At 39.6% G+C, this 25237-nt stretch overlaps 1 protein-coding gene across 1 annotated transcript in view; it reads left to right on the forward strand.

The window, feature by feature from the left end:
- SHANK2 (SH3 and multiple ankyrin repeat domains 2) overlaps nt 1–25237 on the forward strand; it is a 315102-nt gene that overhangs the window by 168781 nt on the left and 121084 nt on the right. The window contains exons 14-15 of the mRNA XM_009886245.1: nt 5566–5648; nt 7258–7382. Coding sequence (XP_009884547.1) covers nt 5566–5648; nt 7258–7382 — 208 coding nt within the window. The remainder of the gene's footprint in view (nt 1–5565; nt 5649–7257; nt 7383–25237) is intronic.

Consider the following 25237-nt stretch of genomic DNA (forward strand, 5'->3'; position numbering starts at 1 on the left):
AAGTGAAAGACATGATCACGTGAGGGAATCTGTGCATGTGGCAGCATCATGTTACATAGAGGATACTATGAGTTTGGATATTCGGTTGGCTACAACTTGCAGTCTCTGTTGGGCTGTAGGTGGGTTAGGTAGGGACCCATCTGTGCACTTTCCTATTTGCTGTGTGAAGAACCACGCTCACCGGTGTAGCTAACACCTCTTGAACAAGTGCTTGCTGTTCCACATGTTATGCAAGAGCTGTGAAAGCTCTTCTGTAAAGACCCTACAGCTGGATGATCAATGTCTGGGGAACTTGAGCAATCACTTACAGAGTCTTCATTAATCTTGAAGGCCTTAATTACAAGGATTAGCCAATCTTCCTGGAGTCATTACAGTGGATGACTATAAATAGTTAGCTTGACCCCTTCCAGCAATGACAACCAAATTTTTTTCCAGTAGAAGTCTGTTATATCTTGCAGTAAGTGTTGCTGTGGACGTAATTTCCATTTTATATGGTATCAGGACAGGTAACTTCCCCAAAAGGGAAATATTCGAAGAGAACATTCTTTATGTGTTTTTAACAGGGTTTGACTGTTGGAACATGCAGTAAAGAGCTCCTCTTGAATAGATTTCCAGAATGCCCTTCTATGGGCTTGAACGTACCCACCATAAATAGACTATCTTAGCCTGAAAGGAATTAGTGTGACTGCTTTCAGACATTGTTTATAACTTTATGGAATGGTTTAGATATTGTTTTATTGCATCTGGCAAAGTATAAAAAAGGCATTTCCTTTATTGTTAGGCTGTGATTTGATCCTTCTAACGTGTGGCTAGCTGTGAGTTCAGCAGATCTTTCAAAAAAACTGAAGTCGCAAGAGTACTGAGGAGACAACATAAACAAGGTCTGATGACGAGATTTGGATTTACTTGGCCAACTGAGAGAAGTGATCTTGGAGACCATAACTCCTCACTGGAGGACAGAGTGAGCCATCTGACTGGAGGGTTTGTGGGTGGAGAAGGCTACTCATTTGGTTGTAACTCTGGTTGTTTGAATCTCATGTGTGATCTGTTAGTTAACTCTTCTGCCTTGGGAGGCTGTGGTCCAGTTTGTTAAAGCTGAAAAGGTTAGTGGGATGTGCAATTGGAGAGACTGAGGAAAATAAATCCTATTTAAATTCAGTTTTTCTCCGCCTTAGGGAGAGACTGACAATATACGAAATAGCCATTTTTGTTTCCAGATAATGATGGTCATTTCCAGGGGTATGTACTCTATGTGCTGTTTTTCAGATTGAAATCGGCAACGATCCATGTGATACAAACTTGCCTAAACATATTCTGTGGTCCTGACAGTTTCCATCTCTGTAATTCAGTATTTTAACTTTTGGAGTAAGTCATGCTTTAAGATAGGGTCTAGTTATTCTGGTTGGGAAGCTAGGTTTCACGGGTTTGCATCAGGAACCTGTGCTTCAACCTTTATCTTCTTCATACAGATCTCTATGAAGGACTTGACATTTCTACTTCCTTCCTCAAGTATGGTCTTAATGGGCTGTTAGCAAAGTAGAAATCCTTGCTGTCTTGAAAAGTCTACACAGATGATGGTTGTTACGTTGAATGTAGCAGTGCTGAGTTCAAATCTCAGGTGTCTGTCTGACCATGGGTAAATCTCTTGATTTCCCTTTCTCCATTGGTAAGTCTGTAAAATTCAGGAAATTCTAACAGCTCTGAACAATTCTTAAAGTGGTAGGGAAGCCACACGAACCGATGAACAAGTCTGTTCTCTAATATTTGGTGTTTGGATAAAGCAAAGGTGATTTTAGAATAACTTTTTTTTTGGCCTGATTTTTTTATATTTAAGATTGTGCTTCATGCAGAAATATTCTGCACTTGATTGGATGTATTTTGCATTTAACTTTGTATGCAATGAATCTTGGGCTTCTAGAGACCAAAATCAAAGTAATGTGCGCCCTATTTAAGTAATGAGCTATTGATTTTAAAAGTACTCATTTTATTACCCTGATATAGAACTAGTAATGTGCTGAAAACTCGTCTCTGAAATGGATGCTGTTGAATTTCAGTTTGAGGTGGGACAGAAATGGAGTTTAAGGGTTTTCCCTATTGAAATTTGGCATCTCACGGTAGCAGAGACTCTGCAGCCTCATGAAGAGCCGTGCACTGTACTCAGAGCACCTGTGAAGAAACGCCTCTTCCTCTTGCTTGAGCTCTTCAAGCCTCTGAACAGGCTTGTAATGTAATGTCGCCTTTATTTGTCCCTGGTAGCTCTACCCTACATGCATTCTGTTGCTAAGTATTTACAACACCTTCAGGATCAAAGAAATGCTGCCAAGAAGGCTCACAGTGAGAAATTTTGACCTGCTTTTACATTTGGCACCGCTTTGCCTGCCAAGACCAGGTAGACTGTGAACAGACCTTCAGCGTGTCTTCAGTGAAGAGGTCCGCTCTGACATTGAGATAAGAGAACCCTCTCACGGCAAAGCAAACAAAAGGCAAGATTGCAAACAGGCAGAGGTTAAACTTCTTTCCCCCGGCTTCTGCCCCCGTCTCTCGGGGACGCCACGTGAGGTTGCCGGGAGGAAGGGTGTGCAGGTTGCAAGTGCGGTTCATCTCTGTGTGCGTGTTTGTGTCCCATCTTTTTCCTGCCGCCGGTTCTTAGCTCTGCAGCGCTGGGCTGCGTGTAGAGAATCAATTTGCTTTCTGGGATTGCTTTAAACAACTTTAAACTGCTCATGCCATAAGATTATTGCCAGTCCCCTTCCTCTAGCACGTAGATGACAAGAAATGGCTACACATCTGATTTTTTCAAACCCGCATTTTTGCTTTACAGGCTGTGATGGACTTTTCCTTATGTAGCACATGACTGCAACAGTGTAGTAGTAAGCTGTATTTGTCAAGTAATAGACAACAGTTTGTATATTGCATTACCGAAAATTCATGTAGTGCTTCTCCTTCCTTTCCCTCTCCCCTCCCCCTTGCATGTAAAACACAAAACTTTGTACAATTTTGGCAATTTAGTATTCCCACTTTCAACGTCTAAACTGAAGTAAAACCTGGGTAGTATATGCAATAAATGTACATGAAAAGAAAATCATAGGTGGTTTTCGTCCTTTTAATCAGATCGGTCATAGGCCTCTCCGTCAGGATGGAGAGAGCAGAACTGGAAAACGCCTGTTCATTTCACTAGCTGGCTGTCAAAGGACCCTACGTGCCTTTTTTTAGGTGTAGATGCCTCACGTTGATCAGGTGAATCGATCCCGAGTTTTCCGAGCACTGCTCTTGGAACTTCAGCCTTCAGTTTTTTAAGGAATGACATTGTGAATTTGTCTGGTTTTGTCAACAGAGCTGAAAGAACCAGAGGTTTGATGGGGTACGTGGCTAATAGGCTTCTGAATTCTTTATCCGAATGAATTGAGATGAGAGTGAGACCTGGGGAGGGGAGAGGAGGGTTGTTCTTTGAACCAAACGCTTTCTGTGATTAGATTCTCAAAAGTTGCCTTCTAACTTCTATTAAGCAATTGATTGTTTACAAGGAAACTTGAAGGAAATAGGTTTTATTAATTTGACCGTATATTAAGAAAAAGACTGGAGACAGCTTTACTGCTGACTCTTCAGTGGATAAGCGTGGAGCCCCACCTAGAAAATGTGAGTGGGGAAATGAAGAAAATAAGGCGGTACGCTTGTAGGTTCAGTCAGTTTCTGTAACACTGGGACATTGATGGAGGGGTTCAGCGCTACAGCGTTGGCCCTGAGGGTCGCCTGTGCCATCCCACCCCCATCGCCCTGAACAGCAGCGTGTTGGGCTTTCTCGAGAAATATACCTTTTTTTATCCTATTCTTTCCGTAGCAGGGGTATTGATTGTAAGAAAAGGTAATGTCTGAATTACATGGTAAATAATAGTGAGTTGAGAGACAGTATTCAAAAGCTGCTGACACTTTGGGAGCTCATCTGTTGCTCAGAAAGTCTCCATTGTGGTAGCCTTAATTCATGTCTTATTCCATTCAGTGGTGTTTAAATACTTTGTAGTTTGGAAGACATAATTACATCATCACTTTAGCAGTAACGTGAAGTTGCGTCCCCCAGTTAGAGTTGGAAAGTCTCCAAAAGGATGGTCTGTGATACAGGAAAGATCTGGCGTTTGGAGGCTGTCCATCGGTGTCCTGATGTCATCATCCTTGTCTTTGTTCCGAGCTTTAAATAAAAAGGTCATGCCAATTTTTCTTTAATTAGTTTCCTCCTCCCCTTCTGGATTATTAATGGCACTGAAGCAGATCCGGTCTCATATTGTATTGAACGCTTTAGCGACTAGAGTCGGTACAAGACCAGTGGTAACAATCGTTGGCTAGTGAAAAAATTAAGAAAAGAAAAGAAAACTTGCTCATACTTCTTTCTATCTTAAATAGTTTTGTAGGTATGCGAAAGCCAAGCCAGCGGCGTGTTTTGCGGTGCTTACGATTCACGAATACTTAACCCCTGACACTGTCTTTATTCAGAAGAATGTCTTGCAACTTGTGCTGTGTAATGCTTTTATACCTAAAAGAGCATTCAAAATCTTTTTTTTTTTCTTTCTTTGACTTTGAGCTTATTTTTAGTAACCTAATGTTTAATGAAAGCCACTAAACAACTGAAGGCTTTTAGGGATTGTTCCATGTATGTGAAAGGTCCCATTTTAAAGTGGGGTTTATGCCTTTTCTTCACCCACCGTCTACTTTTTTCTTAGCCAGTGACAGTAAGATTCCTAAGGCTACTTTCTCTTTAAGGACATACTGCTTACATAAATAGTCCCTTACACCATCTCCTCGTTTTATAATATTAATTGTTTATCGGAAGATGGCAAATATTCCTTAGAAATGTGTTTTCCTGCTTGTGCATGCCTTGTTACTATTTCAATTATGCAGATTCTTGATGCTGTGGAAATTTGTGCTTGATGACGCCAAGGCAGCTGCACGTTGTTAGCATTGTAGGCTGTCAGATGATCATGTGGGATTCTTGCAGCATGCAACATTCAATAGGATTGAAAAAGGGCTTTTGATGCAAGGCATAGCTTTCAGAATATATTTGTGCCTTTTAGTTAGCTAATATAAAATCATAATTTCTTATCTTTAAATTTAAAATGCTGCCTCATTTTTCTTCTGGTTGGTTTCATTTTGGCTTCACTAGAAGATGCATCTGGTACATCCACGATTGAGGAGTTTATTAATGATACTGTTGTTCAGTTCACTTACTTTTTTTCCTTTTAGAGTCCTAGCTAGCCCACAGATTACATGATCACATGTTCCTTCAGTCATTCATATAGAACACAAACCACCATGCATGATTTCTTCTTCTTTCTTTTTCCTCTCTGCCTTTTTTATTGCCTTTAAGTTGCTTTGTCATGTTCTCTTTTATCATTAAGCTCAGTCTTTGTCTTCCCCTCGCTACTATTTGTTCTATATTTTCCCATGCTTGGTTACTGCAATATTATTTGATTAACGGGCTGTGATGATGATGAACCTGCACACTGGAGGAGCAGCTACTACAGTGGTGATGAAGGGATGTAATAATGGTCGCTATCCTCGGAATTCTCTCTACAGTGACTGCATAATAGAAGAAAAGGCAGTGGTCCTGCAGAAAAAAGACAATGAAGGATTTGGATTTGTGCTCAGAGGGGCAAAAGGTACGTGCTTCTGTGTGTGTGTGTGTGTGATGTGCAGTGTCATGAAGAAATTTATACATCTCGGAATATAAGCAGGAATAATTCTTGGTGCACTTGGTTGCTAGACAACAGGATTCTCTGTATGCTATACTACTCAGACGGATTTTAGTGGCTTCTCTCTGAAGCAGTTTGCATTTTTACATTGGAGAAGCACCGAATAATCGTTTTGGGGGGAGAAAGTTTTGTCTGTATTTTTATTGTGTTGGTACATGTAACGTTTTGTCATTAATCTGTTCTGTTATGCAGTTTACCTAACTATGGGAAACCTGCTTTCCTTATAAAACCTGCTTCTTTATTTCAAATGTCAGTCTGTTTAAATAGGTCTACGAATAGAAATAGACAAGAGAGTGATGTTTTGTTTAAAATAGGTGTGGATCTTCTGCAAGGTGACATTGGTGCAGTTTTAGTATGAAAATATGATCTTTTTTTATATCTTCAGAAGCTGCACGTATGTTGCATGGCCTGTAGTGTGCTCATTTTAAAAGCTGTTCATATGTTAAACTGCATGCTACTTTTCTGCAGGCTAAAATCTGTAATAATGACATTCTTAAGAGTTAAAAAAAGCATTCTATTTAATGCTTTGCTTTTTAACTTTCGGTCCAGTTTGCTCCTTTTGTATTTAAAAAAAATACATGATGGTATGTCCCATCTCTTGCTCCCCCTCGTTTTACATGGGTTCTCCCTTGCCTTGCTTGAGCATGAAAATTATTCCATATCTTCATTCTTGGGACATCATTTTGGCTCTCCCTCTTCCCCCACCCCTAAACCAGTGCCACCGTAGATTTTCCGGGCTGTAAAAGCTTTTCTAATTTTAGCTAAATAAATGTTTTTCAAGTTCAGTAGCGCTACCTTTTAGCTAACCCATTGGCGTGAGTGAGTTGTCTGTGCATCGAGCAGAGGTTACTGCCTCTGTGTGAGCCCAACAATTGTCCCCAGATTTTCTCTGTAGGGGTGAGGGCACCTCAGGTGAAAGACCCAAGGACTTTTCTGTTTGTATGTGTACGTGACAGGGAGGGAGAGAGGGCTGTTGCAAGGCCTGCTGTGCCTCCTTCCCTAAAAAGTGATTTCTTCTGTTATCTTCTTTGTACTATACATGAAAATCAAGGGAAAAAAAAAATTAGTTTGATCTTTTTCATCCTTTTCCAGCCACCCCCTCCCCCCCAGTTCGGCCGGATGCTCTCTTCTGGCTGCAGTACATAATTCATTTTTAGTTGGATGTTGCCGGAGTTACGAGCATTTTGCTCGGCGTACAAAAAGGTTACTCGAACTGATACTGAATATCCTGCAATACTCAGAATCCAGCTAGTGCCTCATACAGCTTGATTCGGTTTGTGTCAGTAAAGAAGCATGTCTTTTTCTCTCTGAATTGAAGACCTGTGGATTGCTATAGCAGAGAGATTGCACTCTGGTCCCCGCATCTTGACAGCCTCTGAGGCAGAGCCCTCTGACTTCTCAGCACCCACCATTTTTTAACCATCAGTTTGAATGGCCGATAACAGGCCTTTAGTCAAGTGGTATTTGCAAGCACTCCATAACTTTCTTTTTTTTAATGTGGTATTTATTTTTAAAGCTGACACACCAATTGAAGAATTCACCCCAACTCCAGCCTTTCCTGCTTTGCAGTACTTGGAATCTGTGGATGAAGGGGGAGTAGCATGGCAAGCTGGCCTGAGAACTGGAGACTTTTTGATCGAGGTAGGAGATCCTGCAATTTGATTCTCAGCTGGGGAAAGAGCGATGTTCCCTTTGTAGAACTGACTTTGGAAGAAGTGATGCTTCTGATTAGCAAGTTTAATGGACTAACACCAATAATGTACTTCACTTTATCTATTTTAAAATCTCATGCAGCGTTTAGGAAAGCAGTTAAAAAGAATGATGTTCAGGTTGGCTGGGAATTTCCTATTTGTGGGTTTTTTTGTCGTTTGGCAATACACTGACAGAGAAATTGGGAGGTTTTATTCGTCTTTGCATTATTGAATTGAAATTTAGATTAATGTCAATACTTATTGTAGGCTGTCAATTCTGTGGTCTTCTAAATATTTTTACAGACTCGCCAAAATTAATGACTTTTTATGCAACTATTTCTACACTCATAAATGTCAGTGGCCTAGTGCTGTTTAGAAACCATGAACAAAAAAGCAAATTACTTTGGCTTGAAATTAAATATTTCCAACAGTGCACTGTAAATACAATCATACAAAAAATAAGCAATGGATGTTATTGCAATATAATTTCCTTTATAAAAAGGTTATATGTAAATACTCTCTTCATTCACACCAAAAATGTCTTCATGATTTATATTTTGGGGGATTTTTGGTTGGTATTTCAGGTTTTGTTGAAATAGTTGGTGCTTCTTTTTAGCATTACTGGGCAGTTTGCAACCAAATCATGAATTGCGATTTTCTTCCTCCCCCCCCCCAGTCTTTTCATGACCAACAAAGCGATGCTGTGATTCTGGGAAACTAGGTAGTTGCAAATAGGTCTTTTAGGATGGATCAATCAGGGCTTTTCTGTAAAGATGTATTGATTTGATTTGATTTGATTTTTTCTTCTTCAGGCACATATGTCTTTTGTTAAAGTCTTTACTGGTGCTACAACATTTCTTTCTGCAGAGCTGGCCTTTACATTCAGGAGAGGATATAACATGCAGCTTTCATTTGGTGTGTGTGTTGAACTCCCGTGGTGATTGAATTTAAATAGTTGCAGCACTTCTTCACATGATAGCAATGAAAGAACAGGTTTTGCAGACTTTTAAAGCAAGTAGATGTGCATTTTTATCTGTGCCTTCAAAGTACGTTTTTCTCACTGTTTGTTTACTGAAGAATAAGCATTTAGCAAACTATTAAACAATAGCTGACAAATTGTACCGGTGTGTGCTCTGTGGAAGGACGCTTTCAAAACTATGATAATTGGCATTAGGTCGTTGGGGTTTTTTTAAACAATGCTTTATTTTTAGAAGTTGTTTTCTTGTTAGGCTTTTAATCTATTGGAAGTATGAATAGTCTGTACTGGCTGATTTCACAGATTTGATGGTGAATAATGTGTAGTTTAATGGAGAGAATTACAGAACGTTAACTATGCATACGGATTTTTTGAAGATCTCTGAAGGGATGCAAGAAGTCTGTGTAACTAATTCTGCACAAATCTTTACTGGTTTTCTGGCAAATGAAAGAAGAATTATAATTGATTGTCCAGACAATTTACTCCTGGCCTTAGCTTAGAAGAGCAGTTAAACATGCAGATGCATTGCTGAATCAGGACATTAATCCCTACTCTACCCAGGCCAGCCTATTTGTAATTAATTCTGAAAGAAGCAGTTGTTACATGCAAATCAAATCCATATCTGTGTAATTTGTGTTCATCGGGGTTATTTTGTTCTGAATTTTGCAACTTAATTGAGAGGATATGGTAATCCTGAGAAATCACAGCTTTGCTCTTGCTCTTGCTGAAGATTTTTATGTTGGAGAAAGGCGAGGTTGGTTTTTTTCTGTTTTATTAAGTACATGTGCGCTGCTCAATACTCTCTAGCTATAGAAAGCCATCTTTGAAGATGTTTCCACTGATGCAAAAGACACTACTGTTGAAATAGAAATGACTGGTCCACCTGCACTTCTAGGAATGCCAAGCTATTTCTTTTCTTGTGTTGAAGTGAGAAGAGTTAAATGTAGCATACATTGCAGTCAGTGGTTATCATAACTGGTGCGGTTAGTCTGTCTTATCGCTAAATGATTTCTCCCGTGACTCTAAAGTTTATGCCGCTGTGTGTAAGTGCCACCTCAACCATTTGTAAGTAATATAATGCATTTATCATAAATGTCACATGAATAATAAAAGAGTTAATGGGCAACTAGGATCCTAATTAGTCGCATTTATAACACTCGCAGCAAGTTTCAGGCTTTAGGGAAGTGAGAGTCCAGTTTGGCAGAGGGCAAAATGCAAGAGAGAGCGGATGCTTCTCTCTTGCTCGAGGAGGTTTGGTGGCTTGGGGTCATGGAGATGAGGAGAACCTTTTCCCTTATTCCTCACTATGGAAAGACAGGTTTGGCAGGAGGATAGATCCTTTTTTTTGGAAGCGTGAGCGTAGGTGAAGAGAAGGCATCATTTCTTCATGTGTAATTGTAGTTTCTGGATCTTCTGAAAGGGGTAAAACTACTGAGCATGCTAAGGGAGTTCAGCATTGAAGATGATGGGTGTTGAGCAGAACAACTAAAAGATCTATACATAAAAGGAAGAAAAGGTGTTGTCTTACTTCAGCAGATAAACAGGATGGGTATTAGCTGGAACAGGGCAGGCACAGTTTCCTTTGACTGAGTTTTCATCAAGTTTGCCATTTTTTCTGAAAAGCCACGTGATGCTGATTTGTCCAACCTGTACGATTAATTTTAACATGAGACTTCAGAGATTAATGTTAAACTTGCCTGTGGGAATAATGCTCACAGACTCTTCATTGAAATTTCTGACAATATATGTTTTTTCTTCCTTGCTTCAAACCCCCCCTTTTTTTTTTTTGTGATAAAAATGATAATGTGCACAGTGGCTTTTCTGGGTAGAGCACAAATGAAATGTATCGGAAAAGCGCATGAGTAGTTTTAGAGCTGAAGCAGTTAGCTGGAGACAGCTGTCATTATATGTGGATTTTCATAAGCAATTCCACAGTTGCTGATTCATTTGATTTTTCTTAGCTTTGATAAACAGTCAGAAATGGAGTATGGTTATGACTTGGCTGTTGTAACTGAGAGATTGTATAGTTTGCCCTATTTGCTATTTTTTGCTTTTTAAGTTGATGTTTTCTTGAATCTTGGTATCTGCCCAATTAAAAAGACAGATAAAAGCAAAGCAACATATTAATGCAAGTGCTATCAAACCCAAAAGATTACGGTTTCCGTTGGAAGGGGATTTAAAAAACTACAACCATCATTAATGTGTACACCAATTCTAAAGCCATGTGGGTCATTGTTAATTCATGAGAGTAACTGGATTTCGATAGTACACCTGTTCAAGTTTGTAAATGCTTGGTCAGGAAAAATCGAACCGTGAGCTGCTTTGATTTGTTACTTGAAAGATTTACAAGAAAGAAATGTATTAGCTCTGACTCGAAATCTCTTATTTATGAGTAATCTCTACGTGCCTGACCCTTCGTTACCTTTGTTTAGTGCAGTAGTCAAACTGAGCATAAACACAGGACCCATTGGATACTATGGCTCAGAGCGCTGCCTTAAAACGTGACTTAAAGAGTTCTTTATGTTGGGGGGGTGTTTTCTTTTCAGATTTGCTCTGATGATGTATGCAAGTATAACCACCTTTGAATAAAGAGATCCGTTAAAGTGGAAGAGGTTTTTTTTAACTCAGAATAGTTTTTTGGGTTTTTTTAGCACGGTACGATATAGAGATAGTGGGATATAGACTGTCTTACTAAATTAAAACCCAGTGGATTATGAAGTATTTGTTATTGTTGTATCCATGAGCGTGCAGCTGTTTTGCAGGTGTTGCATGATGTGATGTGTGGGGATTTTTCATCTGCCACAGAGCATATCTCATCAAACAACAATGTTGTAATATCAATACCTGGAAAGTGAAACTCATTCTGCAGCACTTTACCAGAATAATGCATTTGTTCTCTAAATGAGGCATTCCAGTTTGCATTATTGTGCCATAAAATCACTTATTTTTCCAGATAAATTGAAATGTTATTGTCTTCAGAATAGGATGACTGCTTATTTACATCCCAGTTAAAATGTAAACTAGATAAAACCAGTGTATTACCCATTAAAAAAAGAAGAAAAAGGAAAAAAAAATAGGCAAAATTCAAGGTTTGATTTGAGGATCAAAACCAGAGACGGTAAGAGAAGAAATCTCATCATTCTGCTGCAGAACTGTTCCATTGGTACACGTACTAAAACATGCAAAATGCTCTGTAATGTAACTGCCTGTAGTTCTTTATCCTCAAGGGCTTATAGAATTTACTAGTACAAAGTTTTCTTTAAGTAGTGATAGGTGGAAAATAGACATCGCTTTCTTACAGACAGCACTATTTTATCATTGCATTAGATAAAGATATCTGACCTCTGGAAGTAGCAAAAAGCATTTATGGAGACATTTAAAGTATCTAGAATTTTTTTTTTTTTTAAATACACACATGAGTAACTTTAGATTCTTATTTAGCAATAGGTTAGTTTTTTATTTTGTTCCAGTAAACACCTCATACAAACTTCAAAACTTTTACCTTTATTGTTGTAACTTAGTCTATAGTCATGAGGACTATTTTTGGCAAGTATAGCAATGCCATATCTTACATTTGTATTCAATGGCTGAATGAATTGGTGGGTTTACAAAGCCATCTGTTAATGATTTAAATCCTTTCAGCAACAGAGGACCCTTCCCATCCTTAGGTAATCTTCATTAATTGCCCTGTGGCTGAGTTTTCTCTTATTCCTAGGATGAACCTCGCTAGTTTCTGACACCAGATATAAATCTAAGTTTTTATTATTTTTTTTTCAGGCAGCTACATGGGGACCGTGATATCTTTTTCCCTCTTGGAAATAAACTGAGGGTTTGTAGTGTCTTTGTAATAACACAGATTATGACATGGCAATTTTTTGCAGTTGTTTTCAGAAAGTTTGTTCATGTCCTCCCAAAAGTGTGGACACCAGCTCGATGCAGGACTTAGTAAGAGCCTCCCTGATGTTGTGTGCGGGAGGAAGACATTAAAAACAGTATTTGTACACTTTGTATGCTCTCTTTACCTCGCACACTTAGTGCCTTTTGGTGGACCAACAGAGTAAGGCCCACCCTAGCTCACTGCCTTGCCTGAGGGTTTTTAGTTGCCGGTTCGGCTGCTCCTCCTGTCCACGCGGAGAGCCTCCCCTTCTGCGCGCCAAGCGGGAGGACGGCCAGGCTCACTGCGGCGCCCTCCCAGCTGCTCTGGTCCCCGACAGCATTGAGCTGGGGTTTTGGTTCCACTGTACAAACAATATTCTTCCATCTTTTTAACTCTGAGACATTTGCCAAAACTGCAACAGTACTGCTATGTTTCAGCACATATACGTATGTGTGTGTAATATAAACTGGAAGTGTGTGTGTGCGTGTACGTACCCGGTTATCGTAAGGGTTGCAGGGCTCTCACTAACCTGCAGGTCTGAGGTACAGCAGATGTTGCACGTCTAGACTGGGACACCAGTATTTTTAAATCTGTCTGTTTAATTGATGCATAGTTTGATTGAACCAACAGTTAGAGGAAAAGGTAATTTCTGTTTACCGGTTCGCCATAATCCCCTTGGTGACATCTGAATATGATGTCTATTAAGCACAAGCGTTTCCCTGACACTTTGTAAAATGAAAGTTGTCAGAGCCCAATGGAAACTTCCTTCCTGTTTTGATTTTGAAATTCTTCCACTTATGTGTAAGTACAGATGTATTGGAGAAGTGGGAGAAAGGGGTCTTGGAAAAAGAGCAGCTCTGGTGCAAGTGTTGAACAGTCTGGTCTATGCGTGCGGTCTCTGGCCAAGCAGATCCATTTTTCACTTGATGGAAAAGTATTTTGCTTTCTTTCCACTTAAACTCAGTGAGTGAGGGTTTGAGTTTGAGGGGTTTTTTTCTTAATTTATGTTTTTAACGGGTGATGGCAGCTGGATGAAATTCTTGTGCCTTCAAAGTGCTTTGGATCTGCACAAAAGCACTGTAGAAAAATGACAACTCTTTTGGATTGTTCTTTTTATCTGATTAAATGCAGCCTCTAACCTGTAGGCAGTGATGGTGTTCCAAATGTGCTCGGTGGGATCATAAAAAGGATGGACCAATCTTGTTTAATTCTAAAAATACATTCATAAGACTGTTACCTTTTCGGCATAGATGGAAATGGGCAGACAAAAAAGAATTTGGTTCTTACAAGAGCTCAGTTATTGACGCCTAAGCAAATAATATGCTTTCAAATAAGACTGAAAAGCAGACAAAGCTGAAATCACTTTGCTGTTGTCAGACATACAAAACCAGGCTGTGAGCAAAACTGGGAAGTCTGATTCTACGTGAAGCTTGTAATCCCAGGGTGCAAGAGAAAATGCTGCTATTTAGCTCATTTCCCAGAAATGTAACCAGTACCAGTTTGATACCGAGAACTGATTTGTAAGCTTTTTTGAGAGGAGGATTTGGAAGGAATTTTGGCAATAATGGCAGCAACGATCAGAACTAGCTCCGTGTCCATTCAGTTCTCCATTATCAGTTTTAAGGCGTTTTGACCTAGATGCCACGGGATTTTTAAGAGAAGTTTGCTAACATTTCTATTCTGAGGGATTCTGCCGAAGCTTGTGGGACTGTGCGTGGAGTGTGGAGCTATCCATAGGGAGCTTTTGGACTTCTTGTGAATATGAAAACCAGTATTTCCCTGCCTTCCTACTACAAAATCCTCTAAAAGTAGCAAATTTGTTTAAAGATAAGCCGACTTATTATAAATAGCCAGTTCTTGGCCACCTAGAAGCCACCCAGTGGCATCCAGTGTTTCACGTAACACACAGCTATGGCCAGTCCTCGCCCTTGCAGATGTCTGTCTGTCCTCCGTTCAGATAATACCAAAACAATACAACTCTTCTATTTCTAGCTCTTAGGTGTTGAGGTTAGGTATTAAGACTAATAGCACCCTATAAATAAATGCCGTTTTTAAGGTATAGTTTGGAGATTTCCAGAAGACATTATATTAAAATCAATTTCTCTGAAGCCTGTTGGCTTTTTTTAGTCTCTTGATACTATGGAAACCTGGTTGCCGGAATGGAGCTATATGAAAAACAGTACTTGTGCCCGGTATTTTAGGGGAGAAAATACAATTTCTTTTAATTGGGGGATGTTGCTACAAACCGGCAAAATTACAGGTGAAGGAAAACAGATGAGTTGTTTTAAATAGTGGAGAATTAACTGACAAATTCCTATTGCTGAGTGCTGCAGCAGAACTAGTCTAATACCTAGAATTTTTCTTTTTCTTTTTTCTTTTTTTCTTTTTTCTTTTTTCTTTTTCCTTTTTTCTTTTTTCTTTTTCTTTTTTCTTTTGCTTTTTTCTTTTTTCTTTTTCTTTTCCCTTTTCTCTGTTTCTTTTCTCTTTTTCCTGTTTTTCTCTTTCCTTTTTTTCAGGAAGTGTAAGCATCTTACAAGCAGGAGAAATACTGTAATGTGGAGTTGCATGTGTGTGTGCATGGTTTTTTTATTTATTTATTGCCAGTTTTCTTATTCTGAGACTAGCGATCGATTTGTGTGATGCTGAAATGCTAAGCTCACTTGCTAGTTGTGTTTCATGAACCACAAGTCTGTCCAGAGGTTAAAAGGAAGATACTTGACATCTGATAATCACAAGCTTCATAAGCAGTAGCCTTACCCTCTCTTCCTACCCATTCCTCTTCCCCACCCCAAATTTCTTGTTTTCTGAAGAAATAGCTTCATTCTCAGTCACAAACTCTGCAGATCCATCTATGCTGTCATCTCCGAATCTGAAAAAAAGCAAATGAAGACTCTGCAACCTGACATGTTTTCTCTTCATTTAATTTTCTTGGTAGGTTTTCCTGAAAATCATCATCTTCTAACCTATACTATGGAATGGGGTTCCTAAACTGGTTTAGATGTTTCAGAGGGGTTAGATAAATCACTTCATGTTGGTGTACAGAACAGGCTCCCCACTGCTTTCGTGTGGGTGCTGGTAACTGCAGAAACACTCTTGATTTAGGGAAAATCTGAACTTTTGAATCTGATCTAGCAGAGGCTCTGCATTCATTTAATTATCATTTCTTTTGCATTCAGTTTCTAGTATGTGTCCTCTGTAGAAGAGTGGCCATGGGTTCAGATTTAATCCATTAATTACTTAAAAAAGCAGGAGAACTCGGCTTCCTTCCCTGTGTCTTTTCTCATCTTGCTATGGTGTAGGTGTAGGTTAGAAGTTTGTGATTTTTTTCTGATCTCTCAGTCTAATTCGGGTCCTTACACAGTATTAGGGTATGTACGAACACTATGGGGTTCTATCTTCTATAACAGAAAAGAGACGTGATCAAAAACAGGACAGGCAAGGCAACATAGTTTGACAAATGATCTAGTGGAAAGCGTGCTGATTTTAATAGATAGGCTGAGCTTGATCACAGGGAGCGGTGGTCATCCCTCTCGGAGAGCTGCTGGGCTCCTCTCAAGTTATTGTACAACTGCAGGAGAGCAGTGAGAGAGAAGGTGGGGACAGAAGATGGCTTTTGGAGGAACCCCTGCCGCCTTGTGTTCCGCTACGTTCAAAGCATTTCCTACGGCTTGTGACCGTGGGACTCAGCAAATTTATCTAATAAGGAAATTGAAATATACTTTAAATCAATCAGATTAGAAATAACATTTTATATCCTATTGTAACACTGATATGAATCTTTTCAGAGACTCTTGTATTTAACAATAGAGAATAACAATCCTTCATCTCTGCTACTTCATTTTTGCTTCATATATTCTGGCAGTAATTTGGGGAGCTGGATTTCTAGTTCTCCTCACCTTGTGGTACAAAGTTGTCACTTGTTACAAAAACTTTATTTCTCCCCGGTGAGAGTGTTGCCTGTCAGTTTTCGAAACAGGAACTTCTGGATAGTCTTCATGGCAGGTGGCAACTTTTCTGTTACGGGGTGTTGGATGCAGTTGGACTTGAAGATCTCTGAAGGCTTTGCCGATCGGACCGTGGAAAATTGTCCTGGCAAATACATCAAAAGCTTAATGGAGTTTTTCAAGAATGGGTGAATAGAGAGATAGGATAAAAGTAGGTAGCTAAATGTATCTTTATTTGCTGATGAAGAGAAAAATCAAAAGCATGTATGTATGGACATAAAGAAGAACTTGTGGAAGAGTTTATTTACAACCTGGAACAAAAAGGGTTGATTCTGGACAAAGATGCTGTTTAGGTACTCACTGGAATAAAGAAGATAGTTAAGAGAGAACCGTGACAATCCTGGGTAGAGTAAGTCATTGCAGAGGTAAACTTCACCATGAAATAAATACCCATGAATTACTAGTTTAATAGTTGTTAAAGAATTGGTATTAAAGATGGCAGAAAAGCCTTTTTATAAAGGCTCAGCTTGGACTTGCACTGATGTCATATTCCAGAACGTTGTAACCTTGCATCTATTTGCTGCCAGCCTGCGTGCCGAATAGGTGAGGATCTGCGTGAAAATCCTGCTTTGTACTCCCAAAAGCAGGTCTGCCGGGCACATACCAAAGTCCTGGGTTAACTATGGTGTGTTTTCTTTTTAAAAGAAATATAAACTGCAGAATCAAAGAATCCTTTTTCCCCCCCTCTAAATCACAATATAAATCTCTCTAGTATTTTTATTACAACTCTTTCTTTTAGAATTGTTCTTGTAATAGGTTTCAAACAACTGTTATTACTTTTAATGGAATCAACCTGTGGCTTGGCTTTTCAGCGCCAGATAGGTTTGTCAGAGGCAGGAGTCCTTGTTGACAGGTTTGCAAGTTGTTAAGGGTGCATTTAGTATGTTTATTTACACTGAGGGCTATTATGACTCACTTTAACTGCTAAATTAAAGCAAGAACTGTTTTTAAATGACCAGCAAAATATTTATTATAAGCATTTTCTTGAAGTTTCTTGTTAGTTTTTTGTATCTAAACATGCTTTCTTGACTGCGCGTATTATGGAGCTGGCTTTTGCAAATAACCGACAGATTGGGAATTGAATTTAAGATGTGTTTTGCCTGTGAGTAGTAGCTATTTGGTTTCCATAATTCCCTGTGCTTTTTTTTTTAGAATCTGTTTGAGATATTTTCATATAAATCAAGTGTACACCTAACAAATAGGTTGTTCTTCCGAGTTGGAAATAATGTAGGCACCTATTGACCAAGAATCAAAGACTAGGATTGTTCATCCCCAAGTCTCATTTTTCTGCGACTCTTTTGCCATCTCTTCTCCCGATCCCATGCAAACCTGTGTTCTGTTCTTTAGCCCTTGGCTTCTTTCTTATGGTGTGGGCCCAGCTCCGGGTGCTTGAAATTGTCCCGTTGGGTCCCCCGGCGGCGTGCTGCTGTGTTCTGTCATGCTCACGTAGCAAATTGAGCGAGGTGGTTTTCTCCAGACAAGCCACGAGCTGCATGAGTCTTCTCCCACCTGTAAAGGTATTAGAACCTCAGCATTGCAACAAGATGCTTCTCTTTGGCAGCTCTGATGTTTGGGAAACTGCTCATGTCTCACCCAGTAGCCAATAATGCAAAATTGGGCTACTGCTGCCATCTTAAGACCTGCAATGTGATATCCTTACAAAGGAGCTGGGATGACTCGCAGCGCTTTAGAGTTCTGTGAGGCAGAGTTCCAGCTTTCTGTATGGATTGTAATTGCCTTATCCAAGTGTCCATGTTTCACCTGGTTTACTGGAAGTGGAAACGTGCGATTCAAAACTTGCCCATGGTGGGTAAATACTCCGGTGGCTCCGTCTGGTGGCTGGATCCTCTATGAACTAGTCAGATGCACCTAATCTAGCTACGTTAAATCTCATCGTTTAGGCACTGACTGGGTTTTTTCTTCCTTCTTCAAGGGAGGTTGAAATGAAAGCCAAATTCATTTTGGATAGAGTAGGATGTATTAATGTTAAAGTTGACTGTCACTGGAATAGAAAGGCTGTTTAGATAGATTTTTTCCATCTCTGAAGGGCTTATGTAGTTGGTAAGTTCTTGTGCGTAGCAGTAGAAAACAGGAAGGGTTTGGAACATAAAGAATGTGAACTGGTACAATATGTTACACTGCTGTAAAACTCAGCAAGAATATCTTTTAGAAAGGAATATTGTCAGCTTTCTAACATCACAGAGAAATTTTTAATAAGTGAAATTCCTCCTTCATTTGCATACTAGCCCATATCTAATTGCTATATTACTATTTAAACATCAGCTTGCCTCTCTGTTCATTAAAATATATTTGATATTTTTAGTCATTTTATATACTCTTTTTTGCTGCTTTTATTGTACAAATGAATGTCATTAATCCAATTTAGATTTTTTTATATTTTTTCTAAAGACCTGATGATGTGGTGAGGTGTAAAAGTTGTTTAATTTATTTTTTTTTTTTAGTGATGATCTTATATACAAAAATGATGCTGCGAGGCAATTATCCACCCAGAGAGTTTTCAACACAGTTACTCATAATAAACAGCAGATCAGTGACATGATGACAGTTTTCGGTAGATGCATGATCCCATTCTAAGTATTGACTTTCAAATTGGCATGATTGTGCAAATCCACGTTTGAGAAAATTATGTTTATTTACAGGAGAGAAGTATATAAAACTAGATGAAGGAAGATACTAGAATTAAAATGAACCCACTTGCAGGGTTATCACTTCTGTGGCCCAGTCAGCAGCGCAGAATCAGAGGGTGGGTTTTTTCTCCCTTGCTCGCAGTAGAAGGTTATCTACTTGAATTTAAACTGTTGTCGAAGGCAGCTGATGTATAAGCAGGTGATGGAAATTTGTGCTGTCATGCAGCCAGCACGATGTGTATTTGCACATGGCTCTGGTTTGGAAAATTATGATTGGAAAAGAGAGGCAGTAAACTTTTATCCTTAGCAGTCACTTCCTAAGTTAATACAGGAAAGGTGTGTAACTGCGCTTGAACTGAAATTTAGGTTGTTTAAACATTTGCTAATACGGGGTAGGGTTGGGGGTTAATATTTTTTCTAATTTTGTTTGTTTGTTTGTTTTCACTGAAATGCAGAGCAGATGCATCTCAGTTAGTTTGTTCCATTGCTGTATTGCTTAGATTACTGTTTAAGGTACGTAGATGAAGTTAACGTGCAGGAGCAGCTTTGTTTAAAATGTCTGGCCTATAGATCAAGGGAGAAGAATACAGCCAGAATATTTTGTCCAAAATGAAGAATATAGTTTGGATCTTACGCACTTCTCCAGTACCCTAGGTGGGACTGTTTTTCACACTTCTGGAAAGTACTGTGGTTTTAAGCAGGCAGGTTCGGTTGCCGTGAGGCGCTTTCTGGTCATTACCAGCTTTTAGACTTCTAATTCTTGCGTTTTTGTACTTCTAGCATTCATGATTTTTTCATTATTATTAAATCCCAGGTTTTTCTCTGTTATTATCTTATAAAAATATACTAACTTAAAAATAAAATTTCTAATTTTTCATCTTTAAATATTTTTGTTATAAATACATAAAGTAAATTAAAAATACATAGATCTCTGGTTCTCAACCTTTTATTGACATCTCATGATTGTCTTTTGTTAAATCTTGTTATTGTTGGGCTTTGGCAATAGGGAGAAAATATATATAGTACTTAATCTAATGCCAAACTGTGTTCATGTTTTGAGTTGGCACTGAGAAATGGCTCAGTAGTTTGCTTTATTTTTTTCAGACTTGTTGAGTCTGTTAGTATTATTGGCTAATTTCTCATATTGGCTGGTTTGGCAGTTGTCTGGCATTTCTGTCCTCAAAAGGTCCTCACAGAAAAACAATGGTGTGTTGGTGTTTTGCTTTGGGGTTGTGGTTTTTTTTTCCTTCTAGTATTTAAATGTCATAGTTTTCTACAGACTGGAAACAGTTTCTTGCCCCCTTCTGATTTTGATTTCCAGTCCATAGGGTTCTGAGTAGAGAAACACTGCCTTCAATAAAATATGCCATGTTTGCACAGCAACTTCTTTTATTGTTCTGTAATAATATCTTTGGATGAAGTGTCTCTTTTGAGTTATTATTTTAATTAGGTTTGGTTCACTTTGGTTATTGTTCTCTCCTGTGCATACAGAGAACTGCCTCGCAACAAAGTTTACTGCGAAAACTGCCCCATTACGATTATAGACATTAAAAAATTACATATCGGGTCATCCTGATGCTACTCATTGCAAACGGAGTAAGATGTGTTGAAGGTTTATCTTGTCTCAGACATGCCATTACGAAGCGTCACCCCACCGGGCTCTCCTGCAGTGCGTGCTGCAGACTGGATCTTGGAGGAACTGACTTCAAAGCCCAACTTTCTCTGTAGTTATGGGAAGGTTCCTGCCTGTCTGGGCTTTCATATCCTAAGTAGAAAACGGGTTATTTAGTTTGCAGGACCTGCAGGGTTGAGTGTTTCCTTTATGAGGAATTTGCTTACGTCAGCAGAGGTGACTAAAACTTAAGGTGGGCTCAGTAACCCTATTACCAAAGGATCCTCCTGGACTCTGCAAGCCCCGTCTGTTTCTAGCACGAGAAGGGTTGGATTTTATTTGGTGCTTTCAGTATATACAATCTGTATTTATGAGGTTTAGTAAGATTCGGCAATGTCTTACTGCACTCTCCTCATCTTCGATAAGTTAAACTTTGGGTGTCGTACTCTGCTTTTGAGCAAGATCCACGAAGTAGTGGATGAACTGCTATCAGAAAGATAGACCTAGCAGAGAGACCAAAAATAGTGAAAATGTAATCCCAGCATACTCCTTTTCTTTCTTTTTGCTAAAGAGAAAAAGAAAATCAGGAAGAAAAACCCTTGTAAGTATAATCCCAAAAGCTGAAAGACATGGCGAGAAAACAAGAAAATTGGGAAAAGGGGATTACACTTTTTTTTTTTCCGTCAGTGTGCTGAGATGTTTTGATCTGTCAGTTTAACAGGCTGTAATATAATATGTGATGGAGAATAAAGCTCCACGATATCAATCTGAGGATCAGCTTTGTGTATTCAGATTATCAGTTTGACTGAATGGCTCTGTGGGGTTTTTAGGATATTAGGAGTGAGTGAACAAAGAAGGGTATATGTAGAGTTAGAATTGCAGAAACTAGTTTAAAATGTAGTGTTTACTAAACTTGCTATGTCATGCAGAAAATGCATACCAACTTCTTTCAAGAAAAAAGAAAGACCAAAGAAAGGCTGCTTGGGACTTCACTATAAGAAGTTTTCAGTAGGTGAAGTTTTTTGAATCAGCCTGCATTGCTAAGAGTCAAAATAAAACAGTAAATTTTTCTTCCAAGGATAAAACTATGGCTTCATAGACAGTATTTCTTTCTGAAGGACTCCAAACCACAGCTTGGCTTTAAGCAAGGGCCTGATTGTCCCAGGTAAGGGACAAAAATGCGCAGAAGTCACTTCAGGCAAGCACATAAGTTGGGCTGGATAAATCCAGTCCATGTGTTTCTGCATAAATATTAGTAGGATGCCAATGGCAGTACATGTTTCGAAAAATTAAACATTTAAAAATTGTCAGATTTATGGCTGTCTATCAAGGCACTGAATCACTCAAGGATCTATCAACAGTAAAATATGGAAATAAGCCTTGTAACATTTTTTATATGTGGAAAACAGCATAAATCCCACACTTCCTAATATCTAGGAATTCTGACCAATCTTTAAAAAACCCAAAACTTATTATCTAAATGCCTCACTTTCAAAGGATTTCTTAAAAAGGTAAAACTGTTGATTGTATTTGTAGAATCCACACTCTCCTTTTATCCTCCCATGTCTTGTCATCTTAATGTTAATGCCAACTCTACCATCTGATTCTTCTATCAGTTACTATAGATAACCATATAGTTCAAGCAGAGATATCCAAATTGGTGCAACTTAGCTCATCATCGAAAATAGGCTTCAGAACCCGATAGTATTCAGAGAGCTGGTGTTGAAAACCGAGAGCGCAGCTGTGCAGTCCCGCTACCTGTGAGAAGTGCCGTCCCGTTTCCCAGGTGCTTGGTGGTTCCCAGAGACGTGCAGTCCAGATAGATCCCGTGTCTCTCAGCATTACTAATACCAGCGGCAGCATGAGCTGGATGGAGCTGCTTCAGCTACCATATGTATCCATCTGATCTTCAGGCTGTTCATGTTACATGGCAGTTTTGGCAGTCTGCCGGGATTTTTCTGAGTAATGCGAGTGGTGGGGAATAATAATATTAACCCCTTTGTATCTTATCAACCATGAGTTGGATTTCGTGGAGCAGAGAGCACTTTGTAACCTCCCCTGCTCACCCTTTCTCCTCCTCTGTGCCCCTCTAAATGTACCGATCATAGGATATCTCGAGTCGGAAGGGACCCATAAGGACCGTTGAGTCCAAATCCCTGCTCCTCGCAGGACTACCTAAAACTAAACCATATGACTAAGGGTGTCATCCAGACGCTCCTTGAACTCTGACAGGCTTGGTGCCGTGACCGCTTCCCTGGGGAGCCTGTTCCAGTGACCCTCTGCTCCCCATGTGTTAGGGAGCCTATTGAGGCTCTTTAGACTACAGCCTATTCAGGCTGTCCGCCTATTTAGAGAGGTGGATATGGATAAACTGGCTAAGGAGGTGATAGTGTAAAAAAGGAAGAGGATATGGATTCTCCTTCCACATTTTTTTCCAGCCATTTGTAAGGACAATGTGTGATTCTTTGTTTTCTTCTGTTCTACTTCACTGCCAAGGTCACATATGAATGGCAACCGCAGAGGTTAATGCTGGCAGCCTTTCTCCATCCTTATCTCTCTTCTAGAAGTGAAAGATTTGCAGTAGCAATATAATACAGCACTGCCAGCTTTTTCTTGGGTAAACCAAACGCTAAAGCTTCCGAACTTCTCCATGCTGTGATTTCCAGATCATCAGAGGACACTAATCCTATGCTGAGAGCTGGTGGCTAGGGATGGTTGAGTTATGGTGACATTATTAACATATTGACAGCACATCGCTGCCTTAAGGATAAGACAACTGTATTTTGATAAAAGGAGGACAGAGAAAACATGAATAAGCTGTTGTTTTCTAATACAGGGAAATGAACACAGAATAAAATCCTTATGGGCCTGAGTTTCTAGGAGGGAAACAACAGAAGAACGCAAAGACATTTGTTTTCCTAACACTGCTGATATGCCAGTCAGCTCCATCACGTTATGAAACTCTTCATCAAAGATTATTTGAGGTCTGTACATAGGCCCAGACAGTTTTGCCAGATATCCTTTGCCGCTTCTCTCCTCAGCCTTCCTCCTCTTACTCCTTCCTTCCTCACTCTTCTACTGGAAGCTGTAGATTTTGTGCTTACCAGCTCTTACCTGTGCTGAGTGTGGGAAGGCGAGGCACGTGCTGTTGACGTGCTGCAGCCTGACGTAGCATGTTGCGTATCAGGCCAGTAGACCTGCAGGTCCTCAGACTTGTTTGTGAGCTTCCCCGGGCTTCCTGCCTGGGAGCAAACAATGCCGTTTAACGAGCTCTCGAGTCGCCGCTAATTGAAGCAGCATAATTATCAAATACTTGGACTCGTTCCACATCTGAAATAAAACAGCTGTGTTATAATGTTACGATCAAATTCTTCCACTGTTATATGACCTAATAAATTAACGGTTGGGAATCATGCATTTGTGACTCACAGTCTGTCACGAAAATATACTAATTTCATCAATGGTCTTTTGGATAAATTTCTCTGAATGGGTACTGGATTACTTAGTCTGAACAGAAGCGTGGCTGTTCCATGCCATCAGTTTTAGGAGGACTGAGTTAGTGGTCTCTGGTCTGCAGAAGAGTAATGAAGAAACTAGAAAATAATGAAATATTTCTGTAAAAAATTGGCTTCACAGGGGACCGACCGCCTCATCAATTTAGTGAGAGGCGTAGGGCACCTCCTGAGAGGTCTCAAAATTGTCCTGAGTTGCTGCTCAAGGAGCTGTCTGGATACACTTTTATGTTGATTGATTGCTCCGGAGAAGGGGTAATACAGCATATTGCAGACTAACCCTTCTACAGCAAGCTTAAGGGTGAAAAATTAAACAATTCATTCTTGCTAAGCAAAAGATTAATATCTTGTTTCCAAAATTATAATTAGTTCAAACTACAAGCAATAAAACATTCTTCTGAATTCAACTAAACATGACTTCTCTTCAGCTCTTCAAGTATTTTCATTTGTTTGGGAACTGGAAATTTAGCATCCTTTTATACAGGTCGGCCTGCCTTAGTCACCGCTCAGAGCAAAAGATAGCTGCCCGCTTTTTCCCTTCTTTCTTGTATTTTATCTAGTAGGAGCACAGCCACCAAAGAAGGCAGCGTAGTTAAATGGCTTCTAAACAGTGTCATTTAGAATCAGGAAGTCTTATTTCAAAATTGGAAATGGGAACAAAGAAAAGAGAAAAGAATTTAAATCCTGCAGAGTTAAAACTGTAGTACGGCTCACCAAAATAGAACTCGAGGAAGAACTAGCTAAAGGCATAACATCTCATGATAGAGTTTTTCTTTCTTTCAAATCTCCCAGAAAGAGGAAGGTCTGCCAGAGGTCAGCAGACCTGAAAGACGATGGACCTATTAAAGGGAGTACTTTTGAAAGAGAATGCCGTAGATGAAAAGCTCAGTGAATTCTTCGTGGTAGTGTTAACTATGGAGGAACTTGGGATATGGCTGCTGCCTCAGGGCACTGAAAATAAAGACCAGTGGTGCAATTTTGCATTTTGCTTAGGTCAGTTGCGGCCCGGCCTGTAGGTCCTTTACCGTCCCTGTGTCCTGAGGTGCAGGTTCCCGCCTTCCCCCTCGGGCTCGTGCCGCCATCCACAAGCGATAATCTGCAGGTCTGCCTGAAAAGTGAAAGAAATAAAAACTGTAGGGTCAGCAATCGGCTTAACCATCAAATCCACCTAGAAAG

Source organism: Charadrius vociferus, unplaced genomic scaffold (genome assembly GCF_000708025.1).
Source record: "Charadrius vociferus isolate BGI_N301 unplaced genomic scaffold, ASM70802v2 scaffold115, whole genome shotgun sequence".
NCBI classification, from domain to species: Eukaryota; Metazoa; Chordata; class Aves; order Charadriiformes; family Charadriidae; genus Charadrius; species Charadrius vociferus.